At 37.2% G+C, this 17500-nt stretch overlaps 1 protein-coding gene across 3 annotated transcripts in view; it reads right to left on the bottom strand.

Moving 5' to 3' along the window:
- ebf1a (EBF transcription factor 1a) overlaps window positions 1-17500 on the bottom strand; it is a 103887-nt gene that overhangs the window by 85822 nt on the left and 565 nt on the right. For all 3 annotated transcript variants that reach the window (XM_083560333.1, XM_083560332.1, XM_083560334.1), the window contains exons 1-6: window positions 17059-17500; window positions 16106-16262; window positions 15062-15125; window positions 13911-13966; window positions 7364-7437; window positions 2632-2700 (exon numbers count right to left, since the gene is read on the bottom strand). The exon at window positions 17059-17500 is cut by the window's right edge. In XM_083560333.1, coding sequence (XP_083416459.1) covers window positions 2632-2700; window positions 7364-7437; window positions 13911-13966; window positions 15062-15125; window positions 16106-16262; window positions 17059-17189 — 551 coding nt within the window. In that variant the 5' untranslated portion in view covers window positions 17190-17500. The remainder of the gene's footprint in view (window positions 1-2631; window positions 2701-7363; window positions 7438-13910; window positions 13967-15061; window positions 15126-16105; window positions 16263-17058) is intronic.

Raw genomic sequence — 17500 nt, forward strand, 5'->3', positions numbered from 1 at the left:
TAAAGTATTTGAAATAATCTTACTGGGGCATTAAATGGATTCGGGAGTCAAAAGTTAGAAAAGACGGGGAATGTGAATTCGAATCTGTTGTATAGGACGGACACTTACTCGCTCATTCTTGCTTTCTTTCACGTGTATACAATTGAAAGCCGGAAGACATGGTAATGGACTGCTTTTAATTCCATCTGAGTATTCTAATTAAAATATGCTTTCTGCCCTGGTGTGCGATTATTACTTACACGCGCCTCAAAACAAGCATGCTTTCCACTAACACTGAACCTGTGCCCCAGTGATGCTCAGATTTGTTCTTTTAACAATCTAATAGGGCATCGCGAGTTGACGTTATTCTTTCGATATTTCTCCAGTTTTGTCTTAGCAGCCGGTATTGCGGTTGCTTATGAGAGGAAGCTAATTAGGAAATGATTCTCATTACTCTTCCAGAGGAATTAGTGCTAGCTTGGCTAATTACTGCTGTAAAACCTAATCAGCTGTTTGAAACAAGAGCACACTAATGAGCTCTTATTTATTCAACTAAAGAACATCGGAGGGAAATAGAGGCTTGAATTCATATTTTGGATGCATATGCGTTTGGTGTGTGTTTAAATGAACCCCCAGACTTAGCAGCATTTGCTGGAAATCATATCTTCTAATCAAACTAAAATGCATCAATCACCTCTGTTTTACATGACCTATTTTCTAGTCCTGTAGGTACTGAGTGATGGAGGAGTAACTGTTTAATTCTGCATCTATTTTGCCATCAATTAGTTGTGCTCTCACCTGAGCCCTGGAGTGTCCACAACCCAGAGCACAGCTGCTAATCTGCTTATACCATAATACAATCAAAAGGAAAAAACTATTATTGGATGCATTGCAACAAATGAGTGAATTCAGGACAACAGTTAAGAAAAGTGGGCAGTGATAGGCAGAAAGAAGTGCGTGTGTGTGTGTGTGTGTGTGTGTGTGTGTGTGTGTGTGTGTGTGTGTGTGTGTGTGTGTGTGTGTGTGTGTGTGTGTGTGAGATGGGTGGAGGTGAGGCCATGTGGCATAGTGAGGGTGCAGCTGTGGTGAACTGTGAAGTGTTCTGGGCCAATGGAGCAGAAATGAGCTCGATATACACGAACACACACACACACACACACACACACACACACACACACACACACACACACACACACACACACACACACACACACACACACACACACATAACCAGCATCCAGGTAGAAGTCTTTCTCATAAACAGCTCTCCACACATGCAGAGCTCAAGTGAAACTACGACAGCTGTGTTCATCTGATAGCACCATGGCTCATTAACACACAAACACACGGACACAAATGACAAACTCTTGTGTAGACATCTGCCCTCGACTTCAACTCTAAACTCTCCTGCATTACAGGCTTTCCTTCACTCTACAACCCTAAAAAAACCTTAAAAAGGAATTTTCAGAAAAAGAACCATCTTTAAAGGAAGTGAAAAACCTGTCCTTGTGAGTTGACCAATTTCTGGACATAATCCACATTGTTCTAAAGTATTGGTGTGTTTTTCTATTATATTGGTTTTCAGATAAGAACAAACTTGTCAATGTCTTCACAATATCAACCAACCATATACAATTAATAAAAATATATATATTTCTCATGTTGCATGTTGCTGCTATTTTTATATAAATCTATTGTCATCTAAGATTTTTGCTGGTAAAGGACAAGTTTGAGGTATTGTGATTCTAATAGGTCATTTCACAACTCATGAGAGTGTATTATTAAAAAAAAAAAAACTTACAGGTGTAAAATTTAACCCTTGTAGGGGAATTGTTGTTAAGCCAAGTGTCTTCTGACTGACAGAAAAGATCCGTCAGATTTATTCTGTTTTGACACTCTTTACTTTTAATTCCCACACAGGTTTCAAGGCCTTAATATAGGGCTGAGTGTGTTAATAATTATATGCACAGGAGACACACACCATTGAACCCAGTGGTCTACAGCACAGGCTCAACATGTTCCTGCTACTGGTTTCATGTGTACAGCAACTCTTCTGTAAACAAATTCTTCTTTTCTTCACACAATTTAAACACGGCTGTTTGGGTCTTCACAAGTGATGCTGAGTGCTTTGAACCGCAGGCTTTGATTGGAACGGATGTTTCTGTAAAAAGCCATAGAAGCAGAGAGCAAGCTCTCACACTACACTACTAATGACTGTGGGTGTGTAAGTGCTGGAGTGAGTGTCTCTCTTGCTCATAAACTGTAATAATGGTTCATTGAAATAAATAGTTTAGCACTTTTCAATTCTTTCTGAAGTGCCGATCCACCGAAGAGGTCATCAGCTTATAACCTCAGTCGGCAGATGGAGATTTTTTATCTTGGAGCATCCAAAAAACATACCCATATTTTCACACACCCTCTTTCTGTCTATCACGCACACACACACACACACACACACACACACACACACACACACACACACACACACACACACACACACACACACACACACACACACACACAAAGCACTACTAATAGGGAGCCAATGGTTTCTTACATTTTGCGCATTTGCTTATGTACACACACACACACACACATACTAACACACACACACCCACACACAGAGCCAAAAAGTGTTAATCCACCTCTTACCTGTCTATGATGACGGGATCAGAGGGTGTTTCGTTACGGTTGCCACAACTCTTCTTGTCACAGCAGCGGCTAAACAGAAACAGACAAGACACAGCAGGGGAAGTGGGGGTGTACAGAAGTGGAAAAAAGAGAAAAAGAGAAGGAGCGAGTTAATATGCTTTTTACACATGTTTAAGTTGACCTGAAGAAGTAGCAATTACAGGGCAAAACTCCCCTTCAGCCAACACACACACACACACCTCACAGTTTATTGCCTCATTAAGCTTGTGATTGAGAGGAACATATATATATATTTATTGAATGAATGTCATGAGTTAACTCTTCAAAATTGCAACTTAATCACACATTTCTATCTGTTCTAAATGTACCTTACATTTATAGTTTTCAAGTTTTTAATCAACATAGGCATGAACAAATATGGATGCTTTATGCAAATGTATGTTTATTATTAGTAAAACCATGCGCAACATAGAGCATGAAAACTATATATGTTTCGAAGGTTATAGATGTTTTTCAAAGAACTTGATTTTCTATTTGGACACATGAGAAAAGATTTATATTCTCTTTCTTTGCACTGAGTGATTTTAAAAACTGTTTACATTTTCAGATGGCAGGTTATGGAAAAATACTTTAAATACACTAAAAAATTTTCAAATACGTAAATCAGGACATCAAACCGAACGTTCGCTATGTTTCCACACGGATGGTTTTAATGGCTGGATGTGAGCATCATGACGGAGTTTTGTGTTGACTTGAGACTTGGTGCAACACTAAAAAAAATGTTTAGGGATTAAAATGTTTTTTTTTGTTGGAGATTATTTTGTAATGAATGTGAATAAATGTGTGTTGTGTTGGAGGTTTTAATTCAAATAAAAATTGTCAAAAAAGAAATCCACACTCCATTATTTGTGCATTAATAACATTTGTGCCAATGTTAAAATTAATTTGCATTTTACATAAATAGATAGAGTATCTATATATATATATATTATGTAAAATGTAGTAGTGTAGTAATAAACAAACAAAAAAAGACTGAACATTAATTGCTATAAAATGACATAATACAATAATACATTAAAATACTTTCATTTTACACACAGAAAAGTGAAAAATGTTAAAACTTTTTGGTGTACATTTTCAGAATACTGTATAATTACTTAAGGGTTACTGGACAAGAAAAAAAAACATCTGATTACTACTGATTACATCCCCTTATAGAAAAACATAACAATTACTCCTGATGGTTTTAGATGGTTTCTACTTGCTTTTAAACATAATCTAAAACACCCTTTAGCTTTAAAATACTGTAAAAACTTCCACTTATTTTTCATGAAATACATTTTGTAGACATTACATAAAAGCAATATGGCCAACACAGCTAAAATGTTTTGTGATGTGACATTTTTCACCATATTTTCTGTGTGCCTTAAAATTCTTATATGCATAGATGAACTCAGTCCTCAGAAATGTTAAATTTATTTATTTTTTTATTTTCTTATTCAAAAACAATAAGGAAACTGTTAAGATGAGATGAGATGAGATGAGATAAGATGAGAGAGGAAGGAAAGGAGAAGGAGAAGGAGGAAAGATGAGGAAGGTCAGGGTTCTATGTTCCCTGTAGGTGGGGGTTGTTGTGGTGCAGCAGGTGGAGCACTGGGCTCAAGTTTCCCTGCACAGATGGCAGAGGGGGCTGGAGAGAAAGGAGTCATGTGATAGCAGCAGCTTTGTGAGTGAGGGGCTACAGGCTTAATGAGTGCGATAACGCAGTCCCAGCTTGACCTCAACTCATTTCTCAGACCCCCTGAATCTCTCTCATTTACACACACAGACAGTCAGAGCCATCTCTAGTAGACATGCATTACTGAGTCAGAGAAGAGACTGAAGCACAAAACTGAAGAGACACGGAGGCTGCAAGAGCTCATTGGGTGTTTATGAATCATCAGTAGATGCTTCTTTGGTGACCTAGTGTCACTTTGTTCATTTTTGACGTTTCCTTGGTCTCATGTTCCCCTGCATTCTCTCCTTCCACATCCCTCTCTATTGCTTTCCCCCCTCTTCTGGGTGTACTCATGTCTTTAGTGCTGTTCTTTCAGAAGTGGGTCACACTCAGGTCCCCATGGATCACCAGAGTAAAGCATGCTGGGAAAGAAGAGGAGGAAAGAGGGGAGAGGGGTATAGAATGATGTGACTTTCTATATCCCAATAATCCAATCATCAGCCAGGACCCATGGGACGACATAATCAGAAATCCCCCACCCCTCATTCACCCCCCTACACAAAAACTATGCTAATTAGTCCAGGCATTGCTGCAGCTTTGTTTGGGGCTTTTTTCTTCTCTGCCCCGTCCCAGTGGACCCACCAGTGTGTATCTTTAATCTTGAGTGTTTCCTCCTGCCACCGCATTTAAAGAAGTTAAATCCAAATTGCAGCACATAATTACCAGGATGTGGCCCTCGTTGATGCCATTAGGACCGACCCATCCCAAGACACGTATTCAGATCTATTACTCGCTACTATGGATCTCCTCTGTGGTTGGCTAGCAGTTCAAACAAAAAAGCTGCAAAACTTGACTGAATCAAACCCTCCTGAATCTGTTTATTTGAGGAACTGGGGTCCTATCATAAACACCGTGCTGTTGCTCTTGAGCAATTGTTTCTTGTTTTGCCTGTCAGTGCTGTTAGATGGGAGAAGGCATCGAGCCTCTGTCCCGCACGCGCAGTGCCATATGGCTAATGGCAAACCTGTGCGGCAATTAACAGCCCTGATTAATGAAGAACAGCCTAATCACAGACTGGTAATTGTGCCTCTATTGCAGTGCAGGCTCAGCAGAGAGGCTCAGTAACAGACGGAGGAAGGAGAGGGAGAGAGAGAGAGAGAGAGAGAGAGAAAGCGAGCGAGAGAGAGAGAGAGAGAGAGAGAGAGAGAGAGAGAGAGAGAGAGAGAGAGAGAGAGAGTCTTTTTCTACACTGTGTTTTCTTTTTTTGGGTTATTATGAAAGATTGAGAATGAGACGCAATAGAGAAAAATGAGGAGATCTTTGTGCGTGCTTCTAACACATGCTTGCTGGACCTTACAGGCGTGTGCCAGTTCCAATAGGGTCAGAAGACCCAGAAGGTAACTAATCAAAAAGAGCGCAGTGTGTGTTTGAAGAAGTGTATGGCAGTATTCGTTGATGTAAATATATATTAAAAAAAAAATAATTAAAAAAAACGGGAGCAGACAAAGCAGGACTCGACTGAAATAATTTAATGCTTTTTAAACCGCAAAATAAAAATGTGAAATTTTTTTCCCATAGTGTCATAAAGCCTGTGCATTTTTCTAATTTAACAAGTTGTGGTGATTCAAATAAACAGATCATTTTCAGATAAAAGATTTCACCTCAATATTTGCTCGAAAGTACATCAATTACATAAACATTTATTACTTTTTGCGCTACTTAATGCATTGCTTGTTCATAACAGTAAACATATTCGAATTTTTAGTTGAGAGAAAAGGAACGCAAAAAAACTTTAGCAAGAGGGAGAAAGAGGGCCCCTGTTCCCTCACATAATTCACTGTCAAACTCAAAGTAACCTGCATTCATTAACAGAGGAATAACATGAAGATTCTCATTGAGTAATGAGTTTTTCCTTGTCCTAATTAACCAAGCATGAGTAGGATATTTTTAGGAGAAAAAAACTGTGCAAATGCTCCCCACTTCAGCCAAAAATAGATGAGAGCCTATCTCCACAACCCAGTTTTAAGTGCATCGAATTCATCTTTTGATTTTAATTAAAGGTGCATGCCTTTCTCTGCCTTTCTCCCCTTTGAGAGCAGAAAGTGGATGACCTGGATAGAGATGGAAAACGGGATAGAGAGGCATGGACCAACATGCCATCTATAAACTTGCCTATAATAAGGTGCAGCGTCTGTTCAATTCTTTTTCTTCCTCTATTCATTCCTACTTACAGAGGAGGACATGCAAATAGCACTTTCCCATGTGTATGTCTTATTTTTAACAGGTTTAAAAATCCCTGACATGATAAAATCATAGCCACTCAGAGTAGAAGCTCTGTCTGACATTTTAGCAACTTTATAGACAGAGCTCTGTCTGTTTTGAAGAAGGACATTTTAAATGCTGTTTGGGGAAGCGGGGATAGATCATCCTGTTAAGACCTTATCTGTGCCTGCTGTGGACAGTAATAAATGACTAGAGTATGTTTGTATGATAGTGTAGATGAAAGTAAAATATGTAGGCCGGTAGTCGAACTGAAGAAAGCAGATTACATGGATATATAAACTTAATTCTCTAAAATGATTCATCTTGATAAACAAACAAACAAATAAACAAGCAAATAATTAAATAGCTCTAACAATTAGACTTAAAATTTTAAAAACCTTTTTAAAATTGTTCTAAAAACTGATTTTTGTTATAAGTGAGCTAGAGGAAATAGGTTGTTCTCTTCTTTTCCCAGTAAAGCGAAGAGTGTTGATTAATGCCCATGGTAATCACCAGTAGGTTAAAAAAAGCAATAGATAGAGAACAATTAAATGGTAATATTATGCTGCATTATGAGGAAAATCAAGCCACAGCAGTAGAGATAAAAATTAGGGGATTAATTCTGTGGAATGAATTGTTCACATCAGCAGCTCTCAGTGTCCAGATGTGAAGCAAGGATGTGCACACAGGTTTACAGTGTGTAATAGTGAGGGTAAAAAAAAAAAGAAAGAGGTATACATGATGGTGTCTTACCTGCACATGATCTCGTGTGTCAGCAGCACTCGGCACATCTCCGGATTCTTGTCTTGACCTTCATAAATAATAGGCTGTGTGGAGTGAAAGAAAACATTGTTAAGTGATTGCAGAGTCACTTTTACCACCATTGGAATGAATACAGTACTTGTAAAGATGCAGAAAGATTATGACTAATGTCTCGGGGTAAGAAATTGAACAATGGGAAGAATTGCGCTTATATTGGCACCGTTTCCCTGAAACAAAACATTACATGAAACATCACACCGAGCACAAAACCACATATCTCCACACTCTTTCTCTCTCTCACACCCACACACACTCTTCTACAAAGCTTAATGTGAACCTTATTCCATCTGGCAGAAAGCTTTCACCAAATGACCGCATGTGTCATGGGAATGAACTGGAGCATTCCAGCATCCCTGGCTTGGGACATGTTGTTCTGCCTGCTGTGTGCGCAGAATTACAGCGGCCTCCCTTTATTACAACTAATCAATCCATCACAGTGGCACAGTGCATTGTGGGAAGGCTTGAGTTTTGGAACAGTATGGAGGGAGGTCCATTTCTGGCCTTGCCAGGTTCTCAGTGGGCCAATTAATGCCCACTTTACCACGGCTGAGGAAAATTGTTTCAGCATGCAGCAGGCTGAAGTGATGTCGACTTATGCTAAGCATCTGTCTTAAAATTGAAATTTAATTTATAAAATATTTTTGTAATAATCTTGAATGAATCATCTTATAATACAAACAATATACAAAAAGACTACAAACAATATACTAAAAGAATATTTTTAATTACAGGGGTTTAATCACAATTAAAACCATCTAGTTGGGCTAGTAATGTAAGTAGTGACATTTATATTAAAGTTGTAATGCCGGATAGTGTTTGTTGTTCTTTGTAATATATTATTTGCCTTTTAAAATATATTTTATATACTGTGCTGCAATAAAGGAAAGAAATATATATACGTGTCCTTGTAATCCCCTCTGCCCTGATATCTTTTTGTTTTCACATGGAAATGGAAATGCGTTCATAGTAACACACCTCTTGGTAATAGACCTTTATTGATCAAAAGCTTATGATGAATGCCAGTTTCATAATTAGAATTAAGTTTGTCATTTTTGCAAAGCACTCATGGCATCCCTGCTCTTTAAAACAAGTCCTGTGTACAGGTATATCTATTTCCTTGATATTAAGAATCAGTAAAGTTAATTTTCATGAGAATATATTTGAGAAACAAACTACTGGTGATGTTGTCATTCTATCATGTCTTTCTTTTAAAACTATTGAAAAAAGACTGAAAGTTAGAATGCTTGCTGGTTTGATGGCTGGACCTGACAGAGTGCTATGTAATAAAGGGCACCCTACAGAGGCATCTGGCCAGAGTTCCAGCTCCATGGGGAAATATGCTGGAATATCATTAAATTATAAACACAAAAGATATTTTGGCCCCAAATGTTGGAACACTACACCCTGCTTGTATGTATGTATGTATGTATGTATGTATGTATGTATGTATGTATGTATGTATGTATGTATGTACGTATGTATTTTTGTATGTATGTGTGTGTGTGTGTGTGTGTGTGTGTGTGTGTGTGTGTGTGTGTGTGTGTGTGTGTGTGTGTGTGTGTGTGTGTGTGTGTAAGTGACAGATTGTCGCTTGTATATTTCGAATTTCACCTGGAATGAAATTGCAGTGAAAGTGTATGGATGCGTATCTGCTTGTGTATGTAAGTGTTACGTGTGTGTGTGTGTGTGTGTGTGTGTGTGTGTGTGTGTGTGTGTGTGTGTGTGTGTGTGTGTGTGTGTGTGTGTGCCTGTGTCTGTGTCTGTGTCTGTGTCTGTGTGTGTGGTGAGCAGTTGGGCTGCCAGACTGGAGCATAGCAAGCCATCTGGCCAAGTCAACACTTCATCCAAAAAACCTCAGCTTTGTTTCCACCCTTCCATTTCTACACAACATGTCCTTCACAGCCATGAATCACTTACCCTAGCCCAAACATACAAACACACACACACACACACACACACACACACACACACACACACACACACACACACACACACACACACACACACACACACACACACACACACACAAATGTGCATGCACGAGCAACAGCCGTTAACGAGAAATGTTTCCTGTCACAACTGTACAAGCCTTTTTCAATTAGTTACAAAAATCGTTTCTTTGTATTTAGTATGTACTCTCCTTACAGCTGGAGGATGTTGCTGATCAGGAACATGCATTTGTTTGTTTTCTGCATTGTGGAAATAAGGGTCAAGGTCCTTTAAAAGTATGATAGCATGCATCACTGTCTGAGCCCAAGGCTCTGACCCTCAGGCTCTCCCAGAGACACCGAGGCAGTGAAAGAACCTAGGGCAGGCCATAAAGATACAGACATGTCCTCTACCCAGCCACGCATTCAGTTCATATGTTAGGTCTTCCATTTATCACACAAGATGCATCCAACAGACTTGCAGCTAAAATAACACTACCTAGCACATAGTGCTGGGAATAACACCACAAATAGTTAGTCAATTTTTTCTCACATGTCTAGATCAGAACACCAAAACAATGACCGTGTAACCTTCTGAAGGTGTACCCTCTTATGTAAGACATAACCAAAAACATTACTGAAATCTTTAAATTAAAACTACTGAAACTGAAAAGTCTTGTTAAGTCAATGCTGCAGCAACATGCAGCAACACTTAGTGTCATCTATTAATTTATTTAATCACTTCTAGAAATAATTTTTTCCCTCTTGTACATTTTTTCCAAAAGGCTGCCGGAAAAAAAATACTTTTTCACTATGCAGTGAAGTAGCTTCGATTACCCAGTTCTTTGGAGATTCTTTTTCAATTTTAAATACATTGCACGTTAAACATATCACAGTTTTTTGTGACCTTTTTCTGGTATAATAATAACATTACACTTCAAATCACTAATGAATGGAAACACGAGGTTGAGCTTCTGAGAAACTTTGGCATACTAAGAGCACTTTAGACTTTCCTCCCCATACACGTTTTCACTCGGTCTGAGCTCTGGAAACACACACACACACACACATCCATGAGCAACAGGGGAGTTGGGGTGTACCTACCAGCTCCAGCCTAAAGCTGTGTGAACAAAGAGCTCCTTAAGGAAGGCCGGGAAACCATGAAACATGCATGCTTGTCGCCAAGCCTTCTGTGAAGCTTTCAGTAGTGCCTGACGCAGCTTTTAATACATATTTCATTTTGCGCAAGCCCTACTTCATGTCTCATTCACAGCCCGCCTCCAGTGCCTTGAAGTGACAACTATATCTGAGGCATGTAAACAATTCAGTAGAAATACATGAAAACACATTTCCCTCTTTGTTAGCGTCACTGGCAAGCATGTCAGGCGCGGTGTGTGAGTGCATGTGTGTGGGTGATTCGCCTTTGTTCTGTGGCTCAGCTGTTGTAAAGCACAGAAAGAGACACGGAGAAAAAGAGAAAATGGGGAGACCCTTTTCCACTGTCTTTAGCAGAAGTGTCTAAGGCTTAAGCATTGATCACAAATGTGGCTTGTCAGCCTGACACCCTCCTCTGTTTCTCTCCTTTCCTGCCAGCATGCTGAAAGTGTGTTTGGGAGCTGGTATATGATGTGGTGCAGTGTGTCAGACAGAACAGCTTTACACAGGTTTATCATATTTTGCTGTGCCCAAGTTGCTATACTATCATTATTTTTCTTCCGTCATGTCACTCTTCCGCATGCACTCCATTGCCAGTGAATGATTCTCAGGAGGCAACTCTTACCCAGTGCTAATGAGAAGTGCATGTCGAACAACTCCATAAACCTGCTCTGTAAGAGCAGTGTGCTGCTGGGATGAAGCCAGACTGCAAAAGCCCACTGGTTCTGTAACCAGTCTGTACCGAGTTATGGGCTTTTAATGAGATGTTTTAAACACATCGCAACGCCTAAGTCTTACCACAACGCGGTTAGGGGAGAGCTTGAAGAAATGAGTTTAGACCCTGATTCAAGTTCCATCATAAGTTAAATTCCAGCTCTTTATGTAACGGAAGAGGGGAAAAAACACACACTGTCAAGTTGTGACCAAACCAAATGAGAATAAACAGAAAATGGAAATGATTAATTAACTAATTAGCAAATTACAATTAAAATTAAAAATTTATTTTTTTGTAGTGAGATCGTGGCTTCATTGGTTTTTCAATTTAACTGTAAAGATTATGCTGTGATTTTATTTAATATATTTCTTTTGTATAAAAAATGTTCAAAGTGGAGCTTAGATTAGAGAAACGGAGCCTGGGAAATGTACTGAAATAAGATTGGATTTGTCTTAAAAACATTTGAAAATAAACAAAAGACCAGAGCCTCCACATTTCTCTCTCTCTCTCTCTCTCTCTCTCTCTCTCTCAGTGACCACCACAGTATTAATAGGTATTGCGGTGGTCCACTGAAACAGCCGGTAAATCTTGCAGTGAAAAATGTGTTTAAGTGGGACAGCAGAGGTAAGATAAATGGCTTTTTATTGAGGGGGCACCCTAAAGTGAGCACCAGGTTTGTATTCTAGCCTCCTGAATTTACTCCTTCAGCATAACACCCCAACTTTTTACTTGCATATAAACCTTTCTCACTTGCACAAACACAAAGGCAATCTAATCTTAACATGGACAATATTATCTGTTTCAAAGATCAAAATTACTTTATGGCAAAACATTCAGGCTGGTGAATGACTGTGGCATTAATATGGATTTGAGTGGATTTTGAAGTGGGCATTCAAAGAGAAACAGGGTGATTTTTCATTCAGGTAGCTTTATCTCTTTAACAGTTGGTTATTATTCAGTTATTCACTGTAATGGATAGTATTTAATTACTATATTTGAAGCATAAAGCATAAAGTGAAACTGATGTAAAATATATGTAGATACAAGAAAACAAATGTGTGTTAGGGTGCACTGGTAGGTCCTAGGAGGTTAAATGGTTAAGTAACATGCAAATATAGTGATTTCTAATTTAATGATCAATGAGTGGGTAAAAAAGAATATCACTAAGATTTGTAGCTTAGTTCAAAATGAACTAGAGGACAGTTGGCCATTGTCAGCTGTGACACACACACAAACACACACACACACACACACACACACACACACACACACACACACACACACACACACACACACAGTGCTCACATATTGATTGCACATAATGTGCTAAACGTTCAGACTGTTACTCTTTGGGTGTGTCAGGTCTAAACAGCACCATCCAATTACCCGCAAGCTTCACACACTTCAACTACACCAACTCCACAAACACATACACACACAAGGTGACAAAAATTGCCTACTTTTTTTTTTTTAAGACAATGTAAACAATGATATAATAATTTTAAATAATACATGATAATACTTAAATTTTGTTATGTAATAAAATATAAGTATATATATATATATATATATATATATATATATATATATATATATATATATATATATATATATATATATATATATATATATATATATATATATATATATATATATATATATATATATATATATATATATATATATATATATATATATATATATACAATACACAGAAGGTATTCAAATATTTTAAATGAACTACTAAATTAGTTCATGCAATTTAATGTCATTCATTTTTACAATGTGAAGTTACAGCAGACATTTATTTTTCGTTTCTTTTCAAAACTTCTTATAGTTTACATTTATTTATCGAAGATTGCAATGGGATAAATCAATGGAAAACAATTTAAAAAAAGGTCTTGCAGAGGTCCAATAGAAAAGCAACCAAGTAAAAATTTTTGTCCAAATACACTGTGAAACATGTTGCATCTTACAAGCCATTTAGCTGTCGACACTTTAGGACCTAATTTTCCTTGCTGTTCTGGTTCACACACACACACACACACAAACACACACACACACACACACACACACACACACACACACACACACACACACACACACACACACACACACACACACACAGACACACACACACAGATATTGCTCGGGAAAAATCACAAATTGTGCAATTCGAAGGCTCATATCTAAGAGCATTCCACTGTGAATATATGGTAACTAATATAAATACAATATGTAATACCTAATAACTCTTTTGGAAAGACATTAACTTCTTGAGTACATGCAAGATGATGCAAAAGGCAGCGAGTGTGAGCATCCCTTAAATACTGTAAGGTAAAGTTTCAGTGGGGCATTACAAATCAAGCGACATGTCAGAAGGGTTTGCCCTTGTATGAACACACACTTTTAAAACATGTTATCTTTAATGCTTTTTCAGAAGAAGGATGTCATATATAGACATCAGATCCACATTCCCCTAAGGCACACTAAACAACACAACCCCTAAACTCACTGCGGTGCAATCATATCATATCCCCAGAAACACACACACACACACACACACACACACACACACACACACACACACACACACACACACACACACCTCTGATATTTCTTTATCCTTGATCTATTTTAACAGTTAATCTAAAACCGTTTTCTTAATATAATGCCTTACCTGTTTTGTCATGGAGTCAATCAATCGTACATAGAAATCTTGTTCTGTCCTTATACCTGTGTGGGAAATAAAGAGGTCTATTGAACAAAACCAAACACACATACAGTACACACAGCCAGATATGTATGCACTACTAATAACATACACAAATACAATGAAAAAAAAGCACAAATAAGTTTAAAACCCCAACAGAGCCTGACATACTTTCAAAGTCAGCAAAAAGTATGTCAGTATAGAAAAGTATAATAGTACAATTACTATTTAATTATGTGGACAGTGTCAAAATTGTTCTTATATACTTTTTATTTGATCAATTAGGACTGATCTTACAATAAAGTGCTCACAACGAACTAAAACATAAATGGCATTTCGTGTCAAGGGCCTACATGCAGCAAATGAGGATTAAAATGTGTATTCAAAACACCTCATTCATAATTAAAGGGGAAAGAACACTGAGATTTACACGTTCGGGATTATGGAAGTTGTAAACAGAAATAGTCTTTACCGGTTTACATTTGAAAACTATAAAACGTTTCTGTAAACACTGACGCCAATAAATAAATAAATAAATAAATAAATAAATAAATAAACACCATAATTAAAGGATTACCTTTCTGATTTAATGTGTGTAATGCCATTTATGCGAACGCTGCAAATCTACAAAATTTCTAAAGCCTCTGGTTTTATGCGTTTTATGTGTTGATATGAAGTAATCTATAATATGTAATGACCCGAGATACTGACCCAGTACCTGGTCTGATCGTTATAATTCAACATATATTAAGATTACATAAAATTTATGATTGGTTAAATAATAATAACAACAACAACAACAACAACAACAACAACAACAACAACAACAATAATAATAATTAATAATAATAATAATAATAATAATAATAATAATAATAATAATAATATTAATAATAATAATGATAATGATAATAATAATAGTACTCTGGATAGACATGTTAAAAAAAACAAATCATAGCCCATTCCCTAAAATGAATAATAATAATAATAATAATAATAATAATAATAATAATAATAATAATAATAATAATGTTATATATATATATATATATATATATATATATATATATATATATATATATATATATATATATATATATATATATCATTATGCTTACCGTTGCTGTAGAGAAGCTGCAATTTGTAATGAATCCCATTATTTGTCTTTTCGCCAGTCGGTTCCTGCACAAATAAATGTATATATTAGTAAAAGCAGCTAATTTCCTTCTTCGTGCTGCCGGACACTGGACTGTCCCCATGTGTAATACATGTAGACTGAGGTTACAAGTAAAAACCACAGGAGCTGAACTTAATCAATTTTAAACGGACAGCCAAGAAAATATCAGAATTTTACTACATCAACACTACAGCGTGGTGTCAATTATACGGTGCCAGTTACTGCATTATTCACTTACTCATTCAGAACAAACCAGCACAGATATTGGAAAATGTATTAAACGAGAAACAGACACCAGCACTTTATTTAATTTTCGCTTTAAATAAAGCCAATATATAATCATATTACATCATAATTAAATCAACGTGAAACATAATTCAACGCATGATCCTGCTATTATTATTATTATTATTATTATTTTATTATTATTATTATTGTTATATTTCCTGTATATATTTCTTGTATATATTCCCTGTATATAATCATAAAATATAATTGTATCTATATATTTTTTATATTTAAAGATGAATTAAAAATGTTCCTCCCAAATCACTGAAGTTCTATGATGTTCTGAAAGCATCTTTTGTTTAAAAAAAAAAATCTGTGATTTTCTAATAAATCAATAATGACAAATAGAGTCACATTGCAGATCACCGAATAAACCATGATAATAAATAATTTAGTAGAAGGCAATATACGAGTGTTAACAGGAGAAAAGGCGCTTTTACAGCCATGTAATGTAGCCCAGTGAACTTTCATCCATGTGACTCTCTGTGTTCTTGTACCTTTTACTCCTATAAAACTTAATTGTTTTGGTTTAGTAGTCTGGCGCAAAGTGCATACCGTGGATGCATTTATATTGCATATAACAGGGTGAGAAATAAATATCTATTTTATTTAGAAATTTTCTTTTGCGCAAAAAAAATATAAAAAAATAGCTGCCGGCCTTGTATTTAGTTTTGGTTTTAAAAAAAATAGCACTTGCCTTTTCTTTTTCGACAAATCCAACGAAAGAAGTGCGCTCAATCTCCACGGGCTGCCCTTGTCTGTCATACAGAGCCAACACAAAGTGGAAGAAGTTGGATTTGCGCAGGTTCGAGGGAGGCTGCTTTTCAAAGTGAGCTCGGGCCAGACCTACACCACTACACGGGGTACAGAGAAAGAAAAAGAGAGAAGGCATAAGCGCTTATAAAGCCTGCAGGAAAACGAGCACACGTGGCTCTAAACAGTGTACATTGTGCTCAAGTTTGCAATGAATCAATTAAATCTATGTATCACATTTTGTATGAATTTTGAAGTTTTTCTTCTATGACCAACCGTTATAACCCTTATAAAATACCTGAACTGACAAAGAAATGCTCGAATCATTAATGAATGTCAGTAAAAAAAAATATTCTTTTTTTTTTTTATAAATATATCTCTTGTGTTGTGTTAAAATGTCTGTTAAATAATCAGTTGTATTTGTGTTGTTTTTTTTATTCAACTTGATAGTAAATAATTTAAAGTTAAAAGGCTCGTGGTACATAGAGAAGAAAGTATAGAAGCATTGAACTATTTTAATATAGGTTTTAAAATTTTCATGCCTTTTGCTGGAAATTGTGGGCATGGAAATAGGAATGGAAATTGGTGGATTTTAAATGAGCAATAACTTAAACACGGAATCAACAGTTGTGCGGCGTGATGTTTGTATTTTAGTCTACACATGTCAGTAAAAAGCCGAATTGAATCGCCTGAAATGAACGCGTGGTTCAGTGCGATACTGAAATCAACAAGATCGTGAATTTTTAATGCAGGAGAAAAAAGGAAGGCGCTGGTCGGCTTCAGGATGAAGATGTCAAACAAGTGCACAAGGCACTTTGGTGTGGTCCAGCGACGCTGAAGCGCGAAACAGGGGAAAGCCTGGCTCAGTATCCCGGTCCCTCGCGCTCCCTGGCTCACCTCTGCGCGGCGGTGGTGGCGTCCAGCAGGCCGGCGCCCTGCATCCAAGAGCGCACCGCGTTCATACCGCCGATCGGCTCCTCCTTCATACTGCTCCCGCTCCTCTGGATGCTCTCCTGAATCCCAAACATGAACGCAGACTTGTTTTCCTTTTCCCCTTTTCGATCTTACAGTCCTCTTTTCTTTCTTCGTCGATCCGTAGGAAGAAAAAAAAAAAAAAAAGATATAAATAAAAAAACAGAATAAAAAGCCTTAAGAAATGGAGATCTACAGGCGCGCAGGTGTCTCTGCGCTCGGTTCTATCGCTCCGTCTGTGCAAGCAGAACACGAGCAGGGAAAACACGACAAGGAGCGAGCTGTCAACATCCAAAACACGTGGACCAGAAGCTCCCTGCAGCCGAGGGAGCGCAGGAAAGTCCAGCGTCACTCCAAGAAACAAGAC

This window comes from Silurus aristotelis (genome assembly GCF_946808225.1).
Source record: "Silurus aristotelis genome assembly, chromosome: 14".
NCBI classification, from domain to species: Eukaryota; Metazoa; Chordata; class Actinopteri; order Siluriformes; family Siluridae; genus Silurus; species Silurus aristotelis.